General features: G+C 51.8%; 1 protein-coding gene across 3 annotated transcripts; it reads right to left on the reverse strand.

The window, feature by feature from the left end:
* Positions 1 to 1,342: 1,342 nt before the first annotated feature.
* Positions 1,343 to 14,162, reverse strand: NOL6 (nucleolar protein 6). 3 transcript variants are annotated; one of them, XM_025432614.3, is made up of 27 exons: positions 14,021 to 14,162; positions 13,703 to 13,868; positions 12,052 to 12,258; positions 11,850 to 11,966; positions 10,371 to 10,550; positions 9,827 to 9,995; positions 9,472 to 9,606; positions 9,224 to 9,387; positions 9,017 to 9,137; positions 8,744 to 8,802; positions 8,559 to 8,660; positions 8,241 to 8,356; positions 7,895 to 8,072; positions 7,373 to 7,495; positions 7,058 to 7,206; positions 6,838 to 6,913; positions 6,475 to 6,615; positions 6,219 to 6,336; positions 5,983 to 6,137; positions 5,717 to 5,880; positions 5,238 to 5,390; positions 4,905 to 5,002; positions 4,041 to 4,165; positions 3,818 to 3,907; positions 3,231 to 3,425; positions 3,013 to 3,114; positions 1,343 to 2,769 (listed from the first exon to the last, which is right to left on the reverse strand). In XM_025432614.3, the coding sequence occupies exons 2-27, from the start codon at positions 13,754 to 13,756 to the stop codon at positions 2,620 to 2,622; spliced, it is 3,441 nt and encodes a 1,146-aa protein (XP_025288399.1). In that variant the 5' UTR covers positions 13,757 to 13,868; positions 14,021 to 14,162; the 3' UTR covers positions 1,343 to 2,619. The 3 variants fall into 3 exon arrangements, with proteins under 3 accessions (XP_025288399.1, XP_035553007.1, XP_048947826.1); XM_049091869.1 differs by lacking the exons at positions 1,343 to 2,769; positions 3,013 to 3,114; positions 14,021 to 14,162 and having other exon boundaries at positions 3,237 to 3,421; positions 13,703 to 13,975; XM_035697114.2 differs by lacking the exons at positions 10,371 to 10,550; positions 11,850 to 11,966; positions 12,052 to 12,258; positions 13,703 to 13,868; positions 14,021 to 14,162 and having other exon boundaries at positions 9,747 to 9,885.
* Positions 14,163 to 15,483: the final 1,321 nt, after the last annotated feature.

A 15,483-nucleotide genomic window follows, 5' to 3' on the forward strand; every position in this document is an offset into this window, starting at 1 on the left:
CTCTCCTTTCCTTCCAGTGAAGGTCTAGTTCCTCAGGCCACCCGCCTTTACCCCCAAGGTCGTCTTAGACCACACTGGCCTCACCTTTCCGGAGAAGACCTGAGGAAAACAGGTCAGAGCTGCAATGTGAGGGGCTGAGACGAGCCTGGGCTTCCAGCTCTCTCCACACCCCATCCCCTAAGCTATGCTGGAGGTGTAGAAAGGATGGGGCGGCTTCTTGGGTCTGAGTTCCAGGCCCTCTTCCCTAACCACATCATGCACCCTGACAAAGCCGTTTGCATCCCCATTTTAAAAGTGGGGAGGCTGGGCCCTATGAGGGGAGGTGACCTGCCCAGGAACACAGAGAGAGGTAGCAGGGCCAGGGTTCACTCCCAAGGGGGGCCTGTTGCCTGCACCTCTTGGAGCCACTGCTGCAGAATCTGACCTGGGGCAGATTATTCCACACTGGAATAATCTAGAACTGTGTTTGTGAAAAGGCCAGAAGCCACAGGACTGAAGCTGACCCGAGGATGAAATAGGAGGGTCTGAAACAGCCCAGCACCATCCCTCCTTAGAGCCTAGGGAGGGGCTGTGGAGAAAAATGAATGAGGAGGAGCCAGGGACAACCACAGACTGCAGGTCCATGAAGGCTGGAACTGCATTTCTCTCCCCAGCAGTAAAGCCCTGCACACATACGTGTGGCCCTCATGAATCAAGGACACGGAGATGCAGACCCCAGCTCACACAGCCCATCAATGTATTCTCTATGCCTATTTCTAATCCTATGACAGTGACAGCTAGGGACCGGCACAGGTTCACAGAGACTAACAAAATTGGGACAAAGTGGAGATCAGGGTTCCCATATGTGGCTTATCACCTTAAGGACGAAGCCTGAGAGCCAGGCCTCTGAGTGTCCCCACCGATGGGCCCCTGCCTGATGCTGCACCTGCTCCCTCATCCAGAAAATGAGGATAACTAAGCGCATACTTCACAGGGCTGGCATTACTGTACAACTTCCCACACAGGAGATAGGTAAAATACCTACCAGCACGCAGCATTTGCTAGGCACTCGGTGGATGTCAGCTGTACCTGAACTCTGGGGCCATGGCTCTCACCTTCACCACCCCGCACACTCAAGGCAGGGGGTACAAATTATGACTCCCTTTCCTTGAAGTCTTCTGGTGGCCCTGCTTGCCCTCCATCTGCCTGGCTGGCTGCCCCTTCTGCACACACCTGTGTCCTACTGGAGCATAGCACTGTCCTCAATGCCACGAAAACTATGTTCAAACATGTCACCTGCCCCCAAAGAGGTTACATGTAGAGACAAAGTTAAAACTATGTGAAAAATGCAGAAAAGCCAAGATCATGGGGAAATTAAGTGATTTAATTTAAAAAATTTTAAAAAGATTTTATTTTATTTATTTATTCTCATAGAGACACAGAGAGAGAAAGAGAGAGAGAGACAGAGAGAGAGAGAGGCAGAGACACAGGCAGAGAGAGAAGCAGGCTCCACGCAGGGAGTCTGACATGGGACTCGATCCCGGGTCTCCAGGATCACGCCCTGGACTGAAGGTGGTGTTAAACTGCTGAGCCACCCAGGCTGCTCCCAAGTGATTTAACTTTAAATCCAAGTTTCAGACAACAGAAAGGTTCACACCACTGTAGGCGACTATGAAGTAAACTGAACAATCACTACTCTCGTGTTTCAGAGGAGAGAGCACCTCAGGCTGGGGGCAAGGGAAGGGTTGGAGGCGGCAGCACTATTTGAGCTGAGTCTGGAGAAACGTCCAGGATTAGGGGAGACGGAGAAGGGAGAGGCTGCCGGAAGTGGGGTGTGGACCAGGCTGAAAAGAGGCAGCACCCCCTCCACCCTGCCCTGGCACTGAGAGCTCCTGAAGACCGGGACTTGGGTCTTGCTCCCCTCTCCACCTCCACTGCAGGAACACAGTGGAGGCAGTTTGAGACATGAATGGGCAGAGAGATGGAGCCTGAGGGGGTTGGGGGGTGCGGGCGAGATGCTGAGCAGCCATGGGAGCGCTCAGGGCTTTCTGTACCCCTTGCGCCTTCACTCACCTAGCCCCTTCTGCCCTCTGTGCTTTTCCATGTCCCACCCTCGAAAACAATAGCACCTTGCTCAATACTGGCATTCTGTGACCCTCAGCAGATCTCACCTTCTCTGGGCCCTATTTAAAGGCCTGACACTACCCCGAAGGACATACTAAGGTCTAGGTGCATACCCTGGTGATGGGAAGGAGACAGAGCCTCAACCCTGGGTACATGTCCTCCTCTCTAAGCTTCTGGAAACATCCTAGGAAGAAAAAAAGCCCAGGCCAGAGCTGAGAGGTGGATGGATCTCTTGGAGTCATTTAGTTCCCTTTCTGAGCTGGCTCACTCTCCTCTCCTGGGAGTTCAGACAAGCCCAGTGGACTCTGTGGAATACCAGGCCCCTGCCCCGATGGTAAAGCACTGGACAGAAAATTAGGGCAGGGCTCTTTTGGGGGGACATCTCAGTGTGTTCAGGCCAGCAGATACTTCCTGAAGGACGTGTACGTAGCAAGGGTAGAGGTAATGCCACTGACATCTTACTCCAGAAGTCTGGAAGTCCCGCTGTCACCTATAGCTTGCTCCTAGGGCTGGAGATCACACGGTCCACCTCTCACTTCGGGCCTCCACAGCCTGTACCAGGCCTTCACCCAAGATGGCAAAGTCCTCCAGGATCGCTTCTACATTGGGCACCATCACCAGCTCCCCACCTCGAGACATTACCATGCGCCCCTTTGTGTTGGAGGCCTAGGGGAACCAGAGAAATGTGGACTGAGGAGTCACAAAGACACACCCAGAGACAATAAATGGGAGTGGGGGTGGGGGGGTGGGGGTGGAGAGGAACAGCAATAATGGAGAGAGACACACAACACACGTGCTTCGCATGTGACCTGTGGTCACTTGGGGAGCATGCCACGTACAGACACACATGCCCACATGGAACAACATGTACACCCTCGGGAACACATGGGTTATCACCAGCCAGCACACCTTGAAGGGCTGGGGCTGGAAGCTGGTGGGCTTCCAGAGAACACCGATCACCTCTCCACCATGCTGGTCATAGAAGAAAAGGGCCAAGTCCCCAAAGGCCTCCTAGGAAAGGGCAGGACATAGGTAAAACTACAGGTGGACACCTGAGAGCCCCCTCCATGGCCCCAGGTTCACCTGGATGTCCCCTCCCCCAGTTTAGTCAGCCCTTTAAGACCTACCCTGAGCTGTGCCAGATAGAGCTGAGGAGGATCATAGCCTAGCACAGGCATCAGGGAACAGGGCCCTGGCTCACTGAGCAGGCCACGGCAGAAGGAGGCAGCTGGTGAGTCCACGGCTTGGCGGTGCCGGGGGATGTGGCGGGGAGACAGGCGGATCAGCACATCATACATATCCAGGGGTGGCCGGAACACTGTCTGAGGAAGGGTAGGAAGGGGTCAGCAGCACCCACTGGGAGATGGACCACAAAGTCTCCACAAGCCCACTTTGGTTTTCTCCTTTCCTTTTTTCTGACCGCCCCCCAATTAAGAATCCAAATCCTCATCTGAAGATGGGAACAGAACCACAGCTGGGGTCAGCTTCAATCCATCAGGAGGAGCATAGGCTGGAAACATTAGGCCTGGATAGAGCCAGGCCCTGGTTTTCCTACAGGCTCCACCACTGTCAGGCACCATGGGCAGCTTCAATGCCTTTTCTGGATTCAGTCGCAGCAAACGAGGAGACTGAGCATCCCATGAGAGGCCCTACAGCTCCAGACTTCCAACGTTCAGAGGCAAGAATCCCCAGTTACCCATGTTCAGGGGCTTACCCGGATATCGCCAGGCCCCTGGGGATCCATTAGCTGCTTCTCTAGGACAGGCAAGGCCTCAGCTGCCAGGACCACAAGCTGCTGTAGGATCTGGGTGGGGGAGGGGAGTACACATACATCAAATAGATCAGACCTAACAACAGGTCTCTCTTAGTTCAGGCTGGGCCTACTTTTTCCATGGGGGAAGAAAAACACAAATTTGGAGGTAGGAATAGGATTGAACCTGGGGTGAGGGTCCATCCTGTGTCCATACAGAGTTTTTACGATCCTGGGGGGTAACGATAACCATGACTGGGAGTTGTGTCCGAGCTGCCAGGAAGCCACTACGGATCTCCGCCTGCTCCTCCACTGTGAACAAGAGGGGGTCCTGGGTCAGCCTGCTCCTTTCCCCTGACATGCTCTGCTGCCCCAGGTCTTCTGGTGGCCCATCACAGGGATTTTCCAATGGCCCTCCCGCAAGAGACAAAGGCAATGAAAAGGACACCATGTTTGTCTCCATTGGGTGGGGCATTAAACTCTCAAGCTCAGCCCAGAGGCAGAATTTTCCACTGCCTGGCACCCCAGTCTAGTTTCCGGGCTTGCACAAGCTGAGGCCTGCCCTTGACCCCCTCCAACCCTATGCTCCCACACACCTGGGGAATTAGGAAGCTGACACCTTCCTCTCTGCCGGGACCAGGAGCTCCTCATGTTACAACTAGAAACCATCACCCCCACTCCCCAAGAGGTCGAGACATCTTTCTCTAATCCGGGCCCTTCCCAGCTCCCCACAAGCCTTCTCACCTAGTGCTCAGGGTAGCCTTCTACTCTCCTCCCCCCTTCACCACTCTCACCAGGTAGCCTCCTTTCCACCTCCAGCCTGTTCTGTTTCTGATCATCGTACAAGCAAACCGTAGCTCTACAGTCTCAGGACTCCCTAAGGCCTCGAACTGGGTCTCTTCCTCCTAATAACTTCCCACTCCAAAGCCATCAGGGTCAGGCACACACACATAAACACTTCTCAGACTGACAAGGAAAACCCTGTGCACCCTACTCTGCCATCCACAAAGGGTCGTTCCTGCAGTAGTCTGACCCCAGTCCTATCACTTACCAGTGAGCTCGTTGTTAAGGTTGACAATAAGAGGGTTGTTCCTCCAATCAAAGGTTGATATCAAAAAAAGGAACCGAAGGAAGCCCACCTGGGGGGAGCTGAGAAGGAAGAGTGAGCAGAGAGTCTAGGTCCAACCACCCATCCTAAGGCTTTCCTCATGGTCTAGACAGCCTAGACCCCTTGGCATGGATTAAGGAGATAAGGGGTGTCTTAGAACCTCTTTTGTCACTTGTTTCAGCTACCCTCCTCCATTTGGATTGAAGGTACAGCCTAAGGGATGAAAGGTGGCCTTAAGGGGAGCTTTCTGGCTAGGGAAAAGATGGAGGGAATCACCTGGGAGGGGTGAAGGGCTCAGGGTGCAGGAAAAGAGCAGCAACCACAAGGTCCAGGCTCTCATCACTGAGCCCCTCACCCAGAAGCTGGGCGCGCACCCATCGCTTGGCCAGCCGTGCCACACCTGAGAAGGCTGGGTGCTGCTGCTGGAGCCTGTAGAAGGGAAAGAGAGTAGTGACAATGAGACTCAGGCCATCAAGGCCCAAGAACCATATTTCAGCTTCACCACCACTATCTACTCAACCTTTACTGAAATTACCCTCTCTGCTGATCCATGCTATGCAGAATCTCACATACCCCTAACTAATGCCAACAGGTTAGCCAATGAAGTGGCAGGGTGAGGGTTCTAGAATTTGCCAGACTCCATAATTCATATCCCTATTATACTACCTGGCCTCCCAGAAAGGCAGGTGGCCAGGAAAGCAAAATGGGAGCAGGGAAGGATCCACAGGCAAAAGAACCTGTGCAGGTGGCCATACCCATGCAAGGCACTGGTGAGCAAGGGCAAATGCCTCGTGTCCCTCTCAAGGTGGATGGAGGCAGGTGTATCCCTCAATGAGATCATCCCCTCGGGGCTTCGCATTTCCCTCAGGATCTGGGGCTCCCGCTGATAGGCCACACGAATCCGGAACACGAACCCATCCTGTTGAAAGGAGTATGGGGTGGGAGATGCATGTCAGCCTGCAGCACCCTAACACCCTGTCTCTTCCCTCTCCGGAGAATCCCTACCCTGCACCAGCCTAACCTTGAGGACATCAGTGTGTGTGGCCGTGGCACGACACCGCAGCCCATGCTGTTGCATGAGCAGCTCTGCCAGGCGCAGCTGGAAAGCAGCTCGGACCCGCCGTATGGCCTCAGCATCCTGTGGCCACTGACCACTGCCCTCCAGGTGACATACCACTAGGAAGAAAAGTAGGAGGTCTCGAGACTGTGACATGGAATGGGAAGGGTTCCTCTCATCCTTCCTAAGAGGCTCCTCACCGGTCATGGGCTCCACATAGGCTGGACAGGGCTTGTCGGGCCGGGGTAACAGCGAGGCCCGATCTCGCAGGTGCTCATAGAAGGAGTAGGCTGGCCGGACTGGGGTTGGTGGGAACACCTACGGAAGCAGCAGGGCTAAGGAAGGGGCCTGGGACTGGGAGAGAGTGAACATATGAACTGGAAGGGGGAATACTGGTAGGTGGGGGAGAGGCAAGAGGTCACAGGCAGAAAGGGCTCCCTGCCCTTCACACCTCACCTCAGTGTAGCGCAGCACCGGGTGAGCTCCCTGCACAGCAGACACAGTCAGCGGGAGACCTTCCAGCCCCCACAGGAGGCGGCTGAGGTCATCGTAGCAACGTACTGCTGCTGCCAGAGCCTCCTCACCTGTGCTGGAGGTCTGAGAAGGAGAACATGGTCAGGGAGCCAGGATGCTATAGAACATCCCCCACACAAAACTACCACCACCACCTGGGACTGTGCCACAGCCCAGGCTGCATAGAGCCAGCACCCCCTCTGTTGGACACTATGGGAAGTGCAGTCAGGCTGAGGTTGCAACTCTCCACCCACATGCTAAGCTGCAACCCCTGGCTTGATCCTATCCCTGACACAAGACCCTTACCTCTTTTGGGCTTTGGATCAATGCGTCCAGAAGGCCCCCCACATAGTGGACACAGGTATCTGGGATGTTGGCATGGCTGGGAAAAGGGGTACAGCACAGACTCAGTGTGGGCTGAGCAGCTGCTGAGACATTAGCTGCTCAGCACAAAGCCTGGGCCAGACCCTCCTAAAAGGTTCCCCAGTCCATTGCTGCTTCCCAGCATCCAGATGCTAACACTCACAGTGCCAAGAGGTGAGTGACCACCTGGTGGGGAATAAGGCGCTTCTGGGCCATAGAGGCTGCCTCCCAGACTACAGCTTCCCGAATGGCTCCGTCCTGGAAACGCCGAAGCTCTGAGCGAGATCCCCAGAACTGGCGGAAGTCAGCAGCCTGAACAAAGGCAATGGGTGGTAGGAGAAATCAGATTTTCTATCAGAAATCTCTGACAGGCTGCAATCCAAGTGGCATGGGAATAATCCATACCATTTCTGCCAGCACACAACAGACTCCCCCCAAACAGGGCCAAGTCATCCCCCAAGACCCCAGGGCTTCTCACCTCAGGCTGGTTGGCCTCTGGACCCAGCTCAAGGACACTGGTCAGCCCCTCAGGCCGGAGGAGCAATCCCAGGGTCAAGGTCCCAGAGTCTCTGTGCTTTGGTGGATCTTGGCTGATGTCCCACTATAGGGTGCAAAAAGGCTGAGCTCAACCCAAGGATGCCCCAGCTTGGTCTGCAAACCACTTTCCAACTAGGTAGAAAGATCTAGCTACAGGAATGGGGTCTTTTATATCCCCTGGGACCCCAGATCTAGTCCCCCTTAAACCACAAATTCCCAGGGCACCTGGGTGTCTCAGTGGTTGAGTGTCTGCCTTAGGCTCAGGTTGTGATCTGGGGTCCTGAGATCTAGTCCTACATCAGGGAGCCTACTTCTCCCGCTATGTCTCTGTCTCTCTCTTTGTGTCTCTCATGAATAAAAAATAAAATCTTTAAAATAAATAAATAAATAAATAAATAAATAAATAAATAAATAAATAAATAAATAAATAAACCCACAAACTCCCCACCCCACAGCACCTCACCTCTGAGACTGGGGGCCGAGAATGAGCCAGCAGGTGCAGGCGGGACCCCAGACCCTGCTCCAGGAGGGGGGTCAGTGCGCCCAAAGCAGCTGAAACATAGTCCCCACCAAGATCCTGCAGCTCTGGCCACAGCTTTAGCCGGTGACATGCTGCCTGCAGACGACTCAGTGGATGGAGACTAGAGGGGCACAAAGAGACAAAGAGACAGAATGAAGTATTGCTGACCCCAAATACCACCCCTCCCAAAACCAGGAAGATCTGAACACCTCCCTGAGCACCTCTGCCCCATCAGTGTAGCCTTAGGGAAAAAGGACCCACTGACATAGCCTGCCTGCCCTAAACTTACTGCAAAACATGGTCAAAAGCCCGGATCATGGGTTTTGGAGTCATCAGCAGAAGCTGGAATCCGTCATCGGTTCTACTGTCCAGCAATGCCATAGACAGCCGTGCCTCATGCTGTACCTGCGGCCATGGGGTAAACAGGGAACTTACATGTGAGCCTATCACAACTATACCCTTCCTTCATGGACCTGACTGCTCAGACCAAGAGACATGCCTAACCTAAGTTCTCTGGAGAGGAATTTCTGGGGCTCTGGTACTGGCAGAAGGGATGGAATCTGGATTGGGACATCAGGGGTACCTCGGAATGGGGGACAATTGGTACCTGGTGGTAAGTAGAGGCAGTAACATCAGCACAGAGATTGAGATAGCCTGAGGAATCCAGGAAGACAACAGGGAAGGCCTGGTGGAAGTCAGCCAGGGCTGGCTGGGAGGCAGAGAGAGAAGCCAGTCAGGACTGGGGACTTACCTTCAAGCCTCCTTGCCCAGACCCAGCCCTGCCCCACTCACCAAGGAGGGATCTGAGCTGAGACATAAGCTGATCCCGTTGACTGTTAAATCTGTGGTGGCTGAAGTGAGCCAGAGGTATGTCAGAAGGTGTCCTCCTTCTAGGGGATCCAGCCCTAATGACACTCTCCCTCCAGTCAAGTGGCTGCAACTGCCTGCTTCTAGAATTCAATCTGCTCATCTGTCTCATGGCAAGAAACTGAATGATCCCTGATATGATGAGAAGATTCACAGGAAGAGTGAAACCCTTGACCTTTCCGAGTCTCACCACCTTACCCAGAAACTGCAAGGCACTCCTCAGGACCTGGTAGCCACTCATGGTGGTGTGGATCTTGCGTGTGGACACAAGGAAGGCAACCAGCATGGAGACAAGAAACCCACTGAACCCTCCTAGGCCCTGAAAAAGAGATGCAGAGAGAGGCCTGAGCTCAGGGCCAGCCTGCCACTCAGTAAGGCAGGGAAGCTGGGCCACTCGCAACTCACCTTGTCCAGTTCCCGCTGCCGCAACCAGACCTTCAGAAGTGCCACACCATCCTTCAGCCCAAAGGCTGAGCCCAGCACTGTGGACAGCAGCTGCACATGGGACTCAAGGGTCATGTCCTGCAGGACCCACGTATTATAGTGGGGGGTGGGAGGCTCTGGGCTACCTGAGGGAGAGGAGAAGCCATGAGAGGAGAAATCCCCACAACATCCTTCCCTTCAGCTCCACCTGGATACCAGGGCCTGCTTACCATCCCCTGGGGGACTCTGCCCTCGGTACCAGGCAGAGCGCACATTGTTCTTAGATGGCAAGAGGCGGCACGGGCGGAAGAAGTCAGGTGGAGGGCATGGATGCAGACGTACAGTGACCAGGCGCTCATCCTTCCCTGAGGGAGACAGAGAGTGATCAGATCTGCCATGTGGGCCCCTGTGGCACCCTCTTCCTACCTGAGGGCCCATGCCCTCCCACCTTAGATTCTGAGGTCCTTATACCTTCCCCCCAAAACTTGAGGCCCAAACTTCTCACCTTGGATTTGAGGCCTCCATATCTCCCCCACTAAATCTGTCATCCCATACTGTGCCTTCAGCCCAGTGTGTGCCTCTCACCACGTGGCCGAAGCAGCAGCGAGGGTTTCAAGTGACAGCCATTGGTGTAGGAGAAGTGAACACTGCCAAAGAGAGGGTCTTGGCTCAGGTGGTGAGCCAAGTGGGCCAGGTAGAGAGCACGCTTGCGGAAGTAACGCTGGTTCAACCCATCTTTGTCCTGTAGGATCTCCTGGAGAGGGTCAGGAGAAGGGGGAGATGACCAGGCCCGTCAGTACTATTATTAGATGGCTTGTGGGGCCAGGAGGAAGCCAAGGTGAATCACAGTTTAGAAACCTCAGGGATTTTTGCTGGCTGGAGTGTCTGAACCAGGACTAACAACAATATACTTAGTTCTCAGATGAGAAGGCAAAGTTCCAAAGGGTAGCAACTGACCCAAGGGCACATTTAAGCTGCCCTCAAGAAGATAGCAGGGGTCTGCTCTCTTTTGATTTCCAGTTCAGATTTCAATCCCCTGGCCAGTGGCAGGTGGGAAAGAAAGAGGGACCCAGGAATTTGTAGGTGGTAAAGGAGCAGGCCTCTCCATCCCCCAAATACTGTACCTTACCCTGGGCATGGTCACTGCCATGTCCACATTGATGTCCGGCCGGACGCAGGTGCCCAGAAGGTAGCTGCCCACAACAGTGACCTGAGACGGAGGCAGGAAGCAAAAACAGCCCTTCACAGTATAGGGCACTTGGTGGAGGGGCACTCGAACCCCAGCTGGGAGCCAAGTCTGGTCAGTCAGCTGTGGGGAAAGGCAGTGATACATATTAATTTCATTGCCTTCCGGACACGTCCCCTTGATGTCTAGTAGACATATCACATTAAATGCATCAACACATTTGAAAATAAACCCCTCGTCCTTCTATAAACATGTCCTCCCCATTAAGGAAACTTCATACTAGTTGTTCAAGCACAAAACATGTAAATCACTGGACTCATCTCTGTTGAGAATACCCATTTCACTGTCAAGAGCATCCAGGCACTGACTGCTTCTGTACTTCTCTATCCTAGTATGAGATGCCACCACTTTCCAGGGGATTACCACATAATAGGTTTCTAACTAGTCTCCCTGATTTTACCTGTATTCTCCTCCATTCTACTTTCAACACAACATCTAAGTGAACTTTTTAAAAATGAGGTGAGATCACATCACTGCGCTACCAAAAAATGTACACAGTCAGCGGTTTCTCATTTCACCCAGAGCAAAGGCAAAGTCCCTGTTTCAGTGTACAAGGCCCTATGTGAAATGTCTCCTTCCTCCACTGCCTTTCTGAACTTGTCTCTTATTTTCCCTTCATTCAGTCCAAGCAACATACCAGGCTTACTCCTGCCTTTGAGCTTTTGTGGTGTTTATTTCCCCTTCCTGCCATGCTCTTCCTCCTTTAGATATCTATATGGCTGACTCATTTCCTTCAGATCGTCACACTAATGTCACTTCAATAAGGCCTATCTCAACCACCTTATTTAAATTTGCAAACCAGGGATGCCTGAGTGGCTCAGCAGTTAAGCGTCTGCCTTTGGCTCGGGGCATGATCCTGGAGTCCCGGGATCAAGTCCCACATAGGGCTCCCTGCATGGAGCCTGCTTCTCCTTCTGCCTATGTCTCTGCCTCTCTCTCTCTCTCTCTCATGAATAAATAAATAAAATATTTAAAATAAATAAATAAATAAATAAATTTGCAAACCACTCCCATCTTCTGATATCCCCACAATCCCCTCACCTCGCCCTACTTTCTCCTTTTCCTGTACTGCTTACTGTTTTCTAACATTGCTACACAGTTTACCTGTCATGTTTATCATCTACTATCCATAAGCCCAACACTAGAAAGTAGACAGCTTGTGTTCACTGATGTGTCCTAAAAATGTAACTGCTGCAAAGAACATAAGCGTTTGCTGAACAAATGCACAAGTGGTTGACTGTACTTCCAGTGGCAATGAAAATGAGCTCCCTAGCACCCCTCTGGCAAAGAGAAAAGCTGTTTCAGATGCCCACATGGAGGACCTCTCCTGGGCTTTCCAGTTCTTCTCACTGCCTGCTTTACCTCTCTCTTAGGAGTTGAGGGCACCCTGAGGACTCTCTGGTTGACCTCCCGTAGGAAAGCATCAATCCGCTCCTTTTTCTTCTCTGGCAGCCTCACTTCCTTTAGTAGCTCCTCTACCTGTAAGAAGAGACAGCAGAGAGTCCTTCAGCCTCAGGGTTCCAGGCCCACCCCTCTAATAAAAGCCCCAGCCACCCAATAGTACCTGTAAACGAAGCAAGCTGGAGTGGAATAGACTCTCAGTCTCCCGAAGACGATTCAGCTCCTCATTGGTAGGCTCCTTATACAGTTCTGCCTGGCTAAGCTTCACTGGCTGCAGGAGGCCCTCCACTGGAGACCCAGACAGGGTATGCTTCTTTGAGGACTCCTTCTTTCCCTCCTTGCCTGTGCCTTCCAGAGCTAGTTCCATTACCTGTGGCCAGTGAGGAGAGAAGCCACTGTGAGGTCACAGACATCAAACATCCACTGCCAGAAGTGCCACCATAATGGGATGTGGGCAAAAACTTCACAAGCTCCTGTTCATTCTTTTGAATGGGAGCCAGACTGTGAAACTTAGGATTATCATTACTTAGAAGAACGTTACTAAGCTCTAGGCTGAAATTCCTTGAATTGAGGGCTCCCTGTCTATGTGACAGCACAAGCATGGAGCCCTGCCTGAAGTTGACAGGGTTAGTAGTTGACTGAGTCCTGACCTAAACAATGCCTGAGCTTCTTGTATTTCCAGGTACCATGCATCAGGGAGCTTCCTCTTCTGCTGGGTTATCTGCAAATGGGAATCTGCAAATGCCATCTCCACTCTTGCTCTATCCAAATCCTGCCAGGCTCTACCCCTGCCAGCAAGCCCTGACTATAGACTATATCAGTATAATGTTAAGTGGCCAAATGTTGGAAAGAGCTGGAATCTACTGCCTCTGTAAAATATACTCAGTATGTCATCCAATCCTCAGTAATCCTGGCAGAAAATGCACACTTGAAAGAAGTCCCCTGAGCTGGATTCCACAGTTAGCATGCATTTTTTTTTTTAAAGATTTTATTTACTGGTTGCCTGGGTGACTCAGTGGTTGAGCCTCTGCCTTCCGCCCAGTGGTGATCCTGGAGTCCCAGGATCGAGTCCCACATCGGCCTCCCTGTATGGAACCTGCTTCTCCCTCTGCCTATGTCTCTGCCTCTCTCATGAATAAATAAATAAAATATTCACGAATAAATAAATTAAATATTCATGAGAGACAGAGAGAGAGAGAGGCAGAGACAAAGGCAGAGGGAAAAGCTGGCTCCCCCCAGGGAGCCGGATGCGGGACTCAATCCCAGGATCCCGGGATCACAACCTAGGCCAAAGGCAGAAACGCAATCACTGAGCCACTTAGGTGTCCAGGATGCCTATTCTGTAAGCAGGCTTCACACCCTGGTCTGCAGGGTCTCAAACCTTCTCCCCTACAGCCCTGGGCCCCGCCCCCACTCCACGTTCCTACACGGGGAGAATCTCACTGAAGGATCCCAGAAGCACCACCATGTGCCCTCTGTTAGAGCAGCGAGCACAGAACTGGGCTCAAGAGATTAGAAGGTCTCGCAGAATGACGAGGAGAAGGACCTGGTTAGGAAAATGATCCACGCCGCGGGGGTCTCTTCAACTTCCAGGTGAGAGCTCTCGAAGGAAAAAGCTCAAGAAGCTTTATCGCTTCTATCCAAATAACGCAAGTTCCCATCTCCCTCCGACTGTCTCGGTGCCCAGACTGGAAATGTGGGGGAATAAGACTCCTCCAGGACGGACTGCCTCGGCGCCCCTGGCCGGCGAGCTGCCAGGCTCTGCCAGCTCGGGCAGGTAGAAAGCACTCCTTCCTGCCGGAGGGCTCACCCACCTCTGGCTCCCCAGCACCTCCGCGATCCTGCGCTCCCGCAGGCGCTGGCCCCATAACTCCGGGTCCAGGTCTTGCTCCAGTACTTCGGGTAGGAAGCCCACGTGCTCGGCACAACTTCTTCCCACGTGGGCAGAAGTGCCGAAGCCCTCCGCACAATCACCGAAGCCTGGCAGCGGAATCGCAGAGGACTTACGAGAAAGTTGCGGCAGCCCCGCGGCAAACCCCCCGCGCCGCGTGGGGACCAGCCTCGTGCCGCAGGACTCCGCCCCGCTCCGGAACCATTGGGTGAGCGCTCGAAGGGCCGCTCGCCATTGGTACCTGTCACTCTCCAGGCCCGCCCACCGGGGGGGAGGAGCCAAGCCGGCTTCTCCCATTTACGGTCTCTTTGCGACGCCAGACCGGAAGCCTGCCTGTAGCTTAGCGGTCGCTTTCTTTCCCTCACTTCCGCAGCTTGCGTCGAAAGAGGAAGGGCGGGGCTGGCTTGGGCGCTCGGGGCTGTTGGTTCTCGCCGCGGAATCCTGTCCGTCTCATCCACCACGTCTTACCGAATCACCAGCTTCGTCAGTTCTGCCTTCAAAATATATTTTAAATTCATTCATTCTCTTCTGTCTTTAGTACCAAATTTAGTTCAAGTCAAATCGCCTTGTGCCTAGATTATAAGAGCTTCTCCAGTTTATTTTTAAGTTTTCCAAATCTACCCAGTGTAATAATATAGTGAACATATATCCTTCAGGTACCCATCCTTAGTGTTTGTTTTGTCAAATTTGTCTTGTCTTTAGGTATTTATAAACTCTTCTGCAGAACCACTTGAGAATTCCTTCGCCCACATCCCTGAATACTTTGGCATATATGTACTAAGGAGAAGGACTAATTAGAGTCCACTTACAAAATTATAGTCCATTTATCAAATTTAACTTTGATTCAATACTATTCAAATTTTGCTGATTATCCCAATAATATCCTTTACATGGTAGCATTTTATTTCTTGATGCAAGAGCATGCATCAATTTAGTTGTCATGTTTCTTTTCTCTATCTTAATCTAAGAACATTTGGGGAACTCTCCCTTTTTTGGTCTTCTATAACAACATGTTTGAAGTATAGGACAATCTCATTCAATAGCTTTTTTGTACAATATACATACACACATATGTATACACACATATGTACATATGTGTGTATGTAATTGCAGAATGCATAACATGCATATATAAAATTACATGTATATGTATATAGAATTATAGGTATGCATATAATTATGCAAATGTGTGATTGTGTATACATATATATACATACACGAAAATTACATAAGGGTACAGCTTGAATATTCATAAACCAAATATACCCATGTAACCAGCTCCCAGAAAAGAAACAGAACATTTCTTGAAACTTTAGAATTTCTCTTCATTTTGCCATCTAATCATTATGCTCCAACAGTACCTACTATCCTGACTTGCATTTGCACAGATTAATTCATGCAATACCTTTTATTTTTTTTTTCATGCAATACCTTTTAAAGGAATTTTTCACAAGGGTGGTCTTGTCCTTTGATCCCTTTCCACATGGTTGCCAGAATTTAAAAAATAAAATAAGGCCAGCCCGGGTGGCTCAGTGGTTTGGTGCCCCCTTTGGCCCAGGGCCTGATCCTGGAGACCTGGGATCCAGTCCCACGTCAGGCTCCCTACATGGAGCCTGCTTCTCCCTCTGTGTCTCTGTCTATCTGTGTGTGTGTGTGTGTGTGTGTGTGTGTGATGAATGAATAAATAAAATCTTTAAAAATGAT

This window comes from Canis lupus, chromosome 11 (assembly GCF_003254725.2).
Source record: "Canis lupus dingo isolate Sandy chromosome 11, ASM325472v2, whole genome shotgun sequence".
Classification (NCBI taxonomy): domain Eukaryota; kingdom Metazoa; phylum Chordata; class Mammalia; order Carnivora; family Canidae; genus Canis; species Canis lupus.

Excerpts from the sequence above, each read along its gene's own strand:
- NOL6 (XM_025432614.3), bottom strand. The coding sequence starts at position 13,756 with ATGGGGCCAGCGCCTGCGGGAGCGCAGGATCGCGGAGGTGCTGGGGAG. Across the intron at positions 8,661-8,743 it reads TCAGCTCAGATCCCTCCTTG|CCAGCCCTGGCTGACTTCCA; the intron begins GTGAGTGGGGCA and ends TCTGCCTCCCAG. Across the intron at positions 8,357-8,558 it reads CTGCCTCTACTTACCACCAG|GTACAGCATGAGGCACGGCT; the intron begins GTACCAATTGTC and ends CCATGGCCGCAG.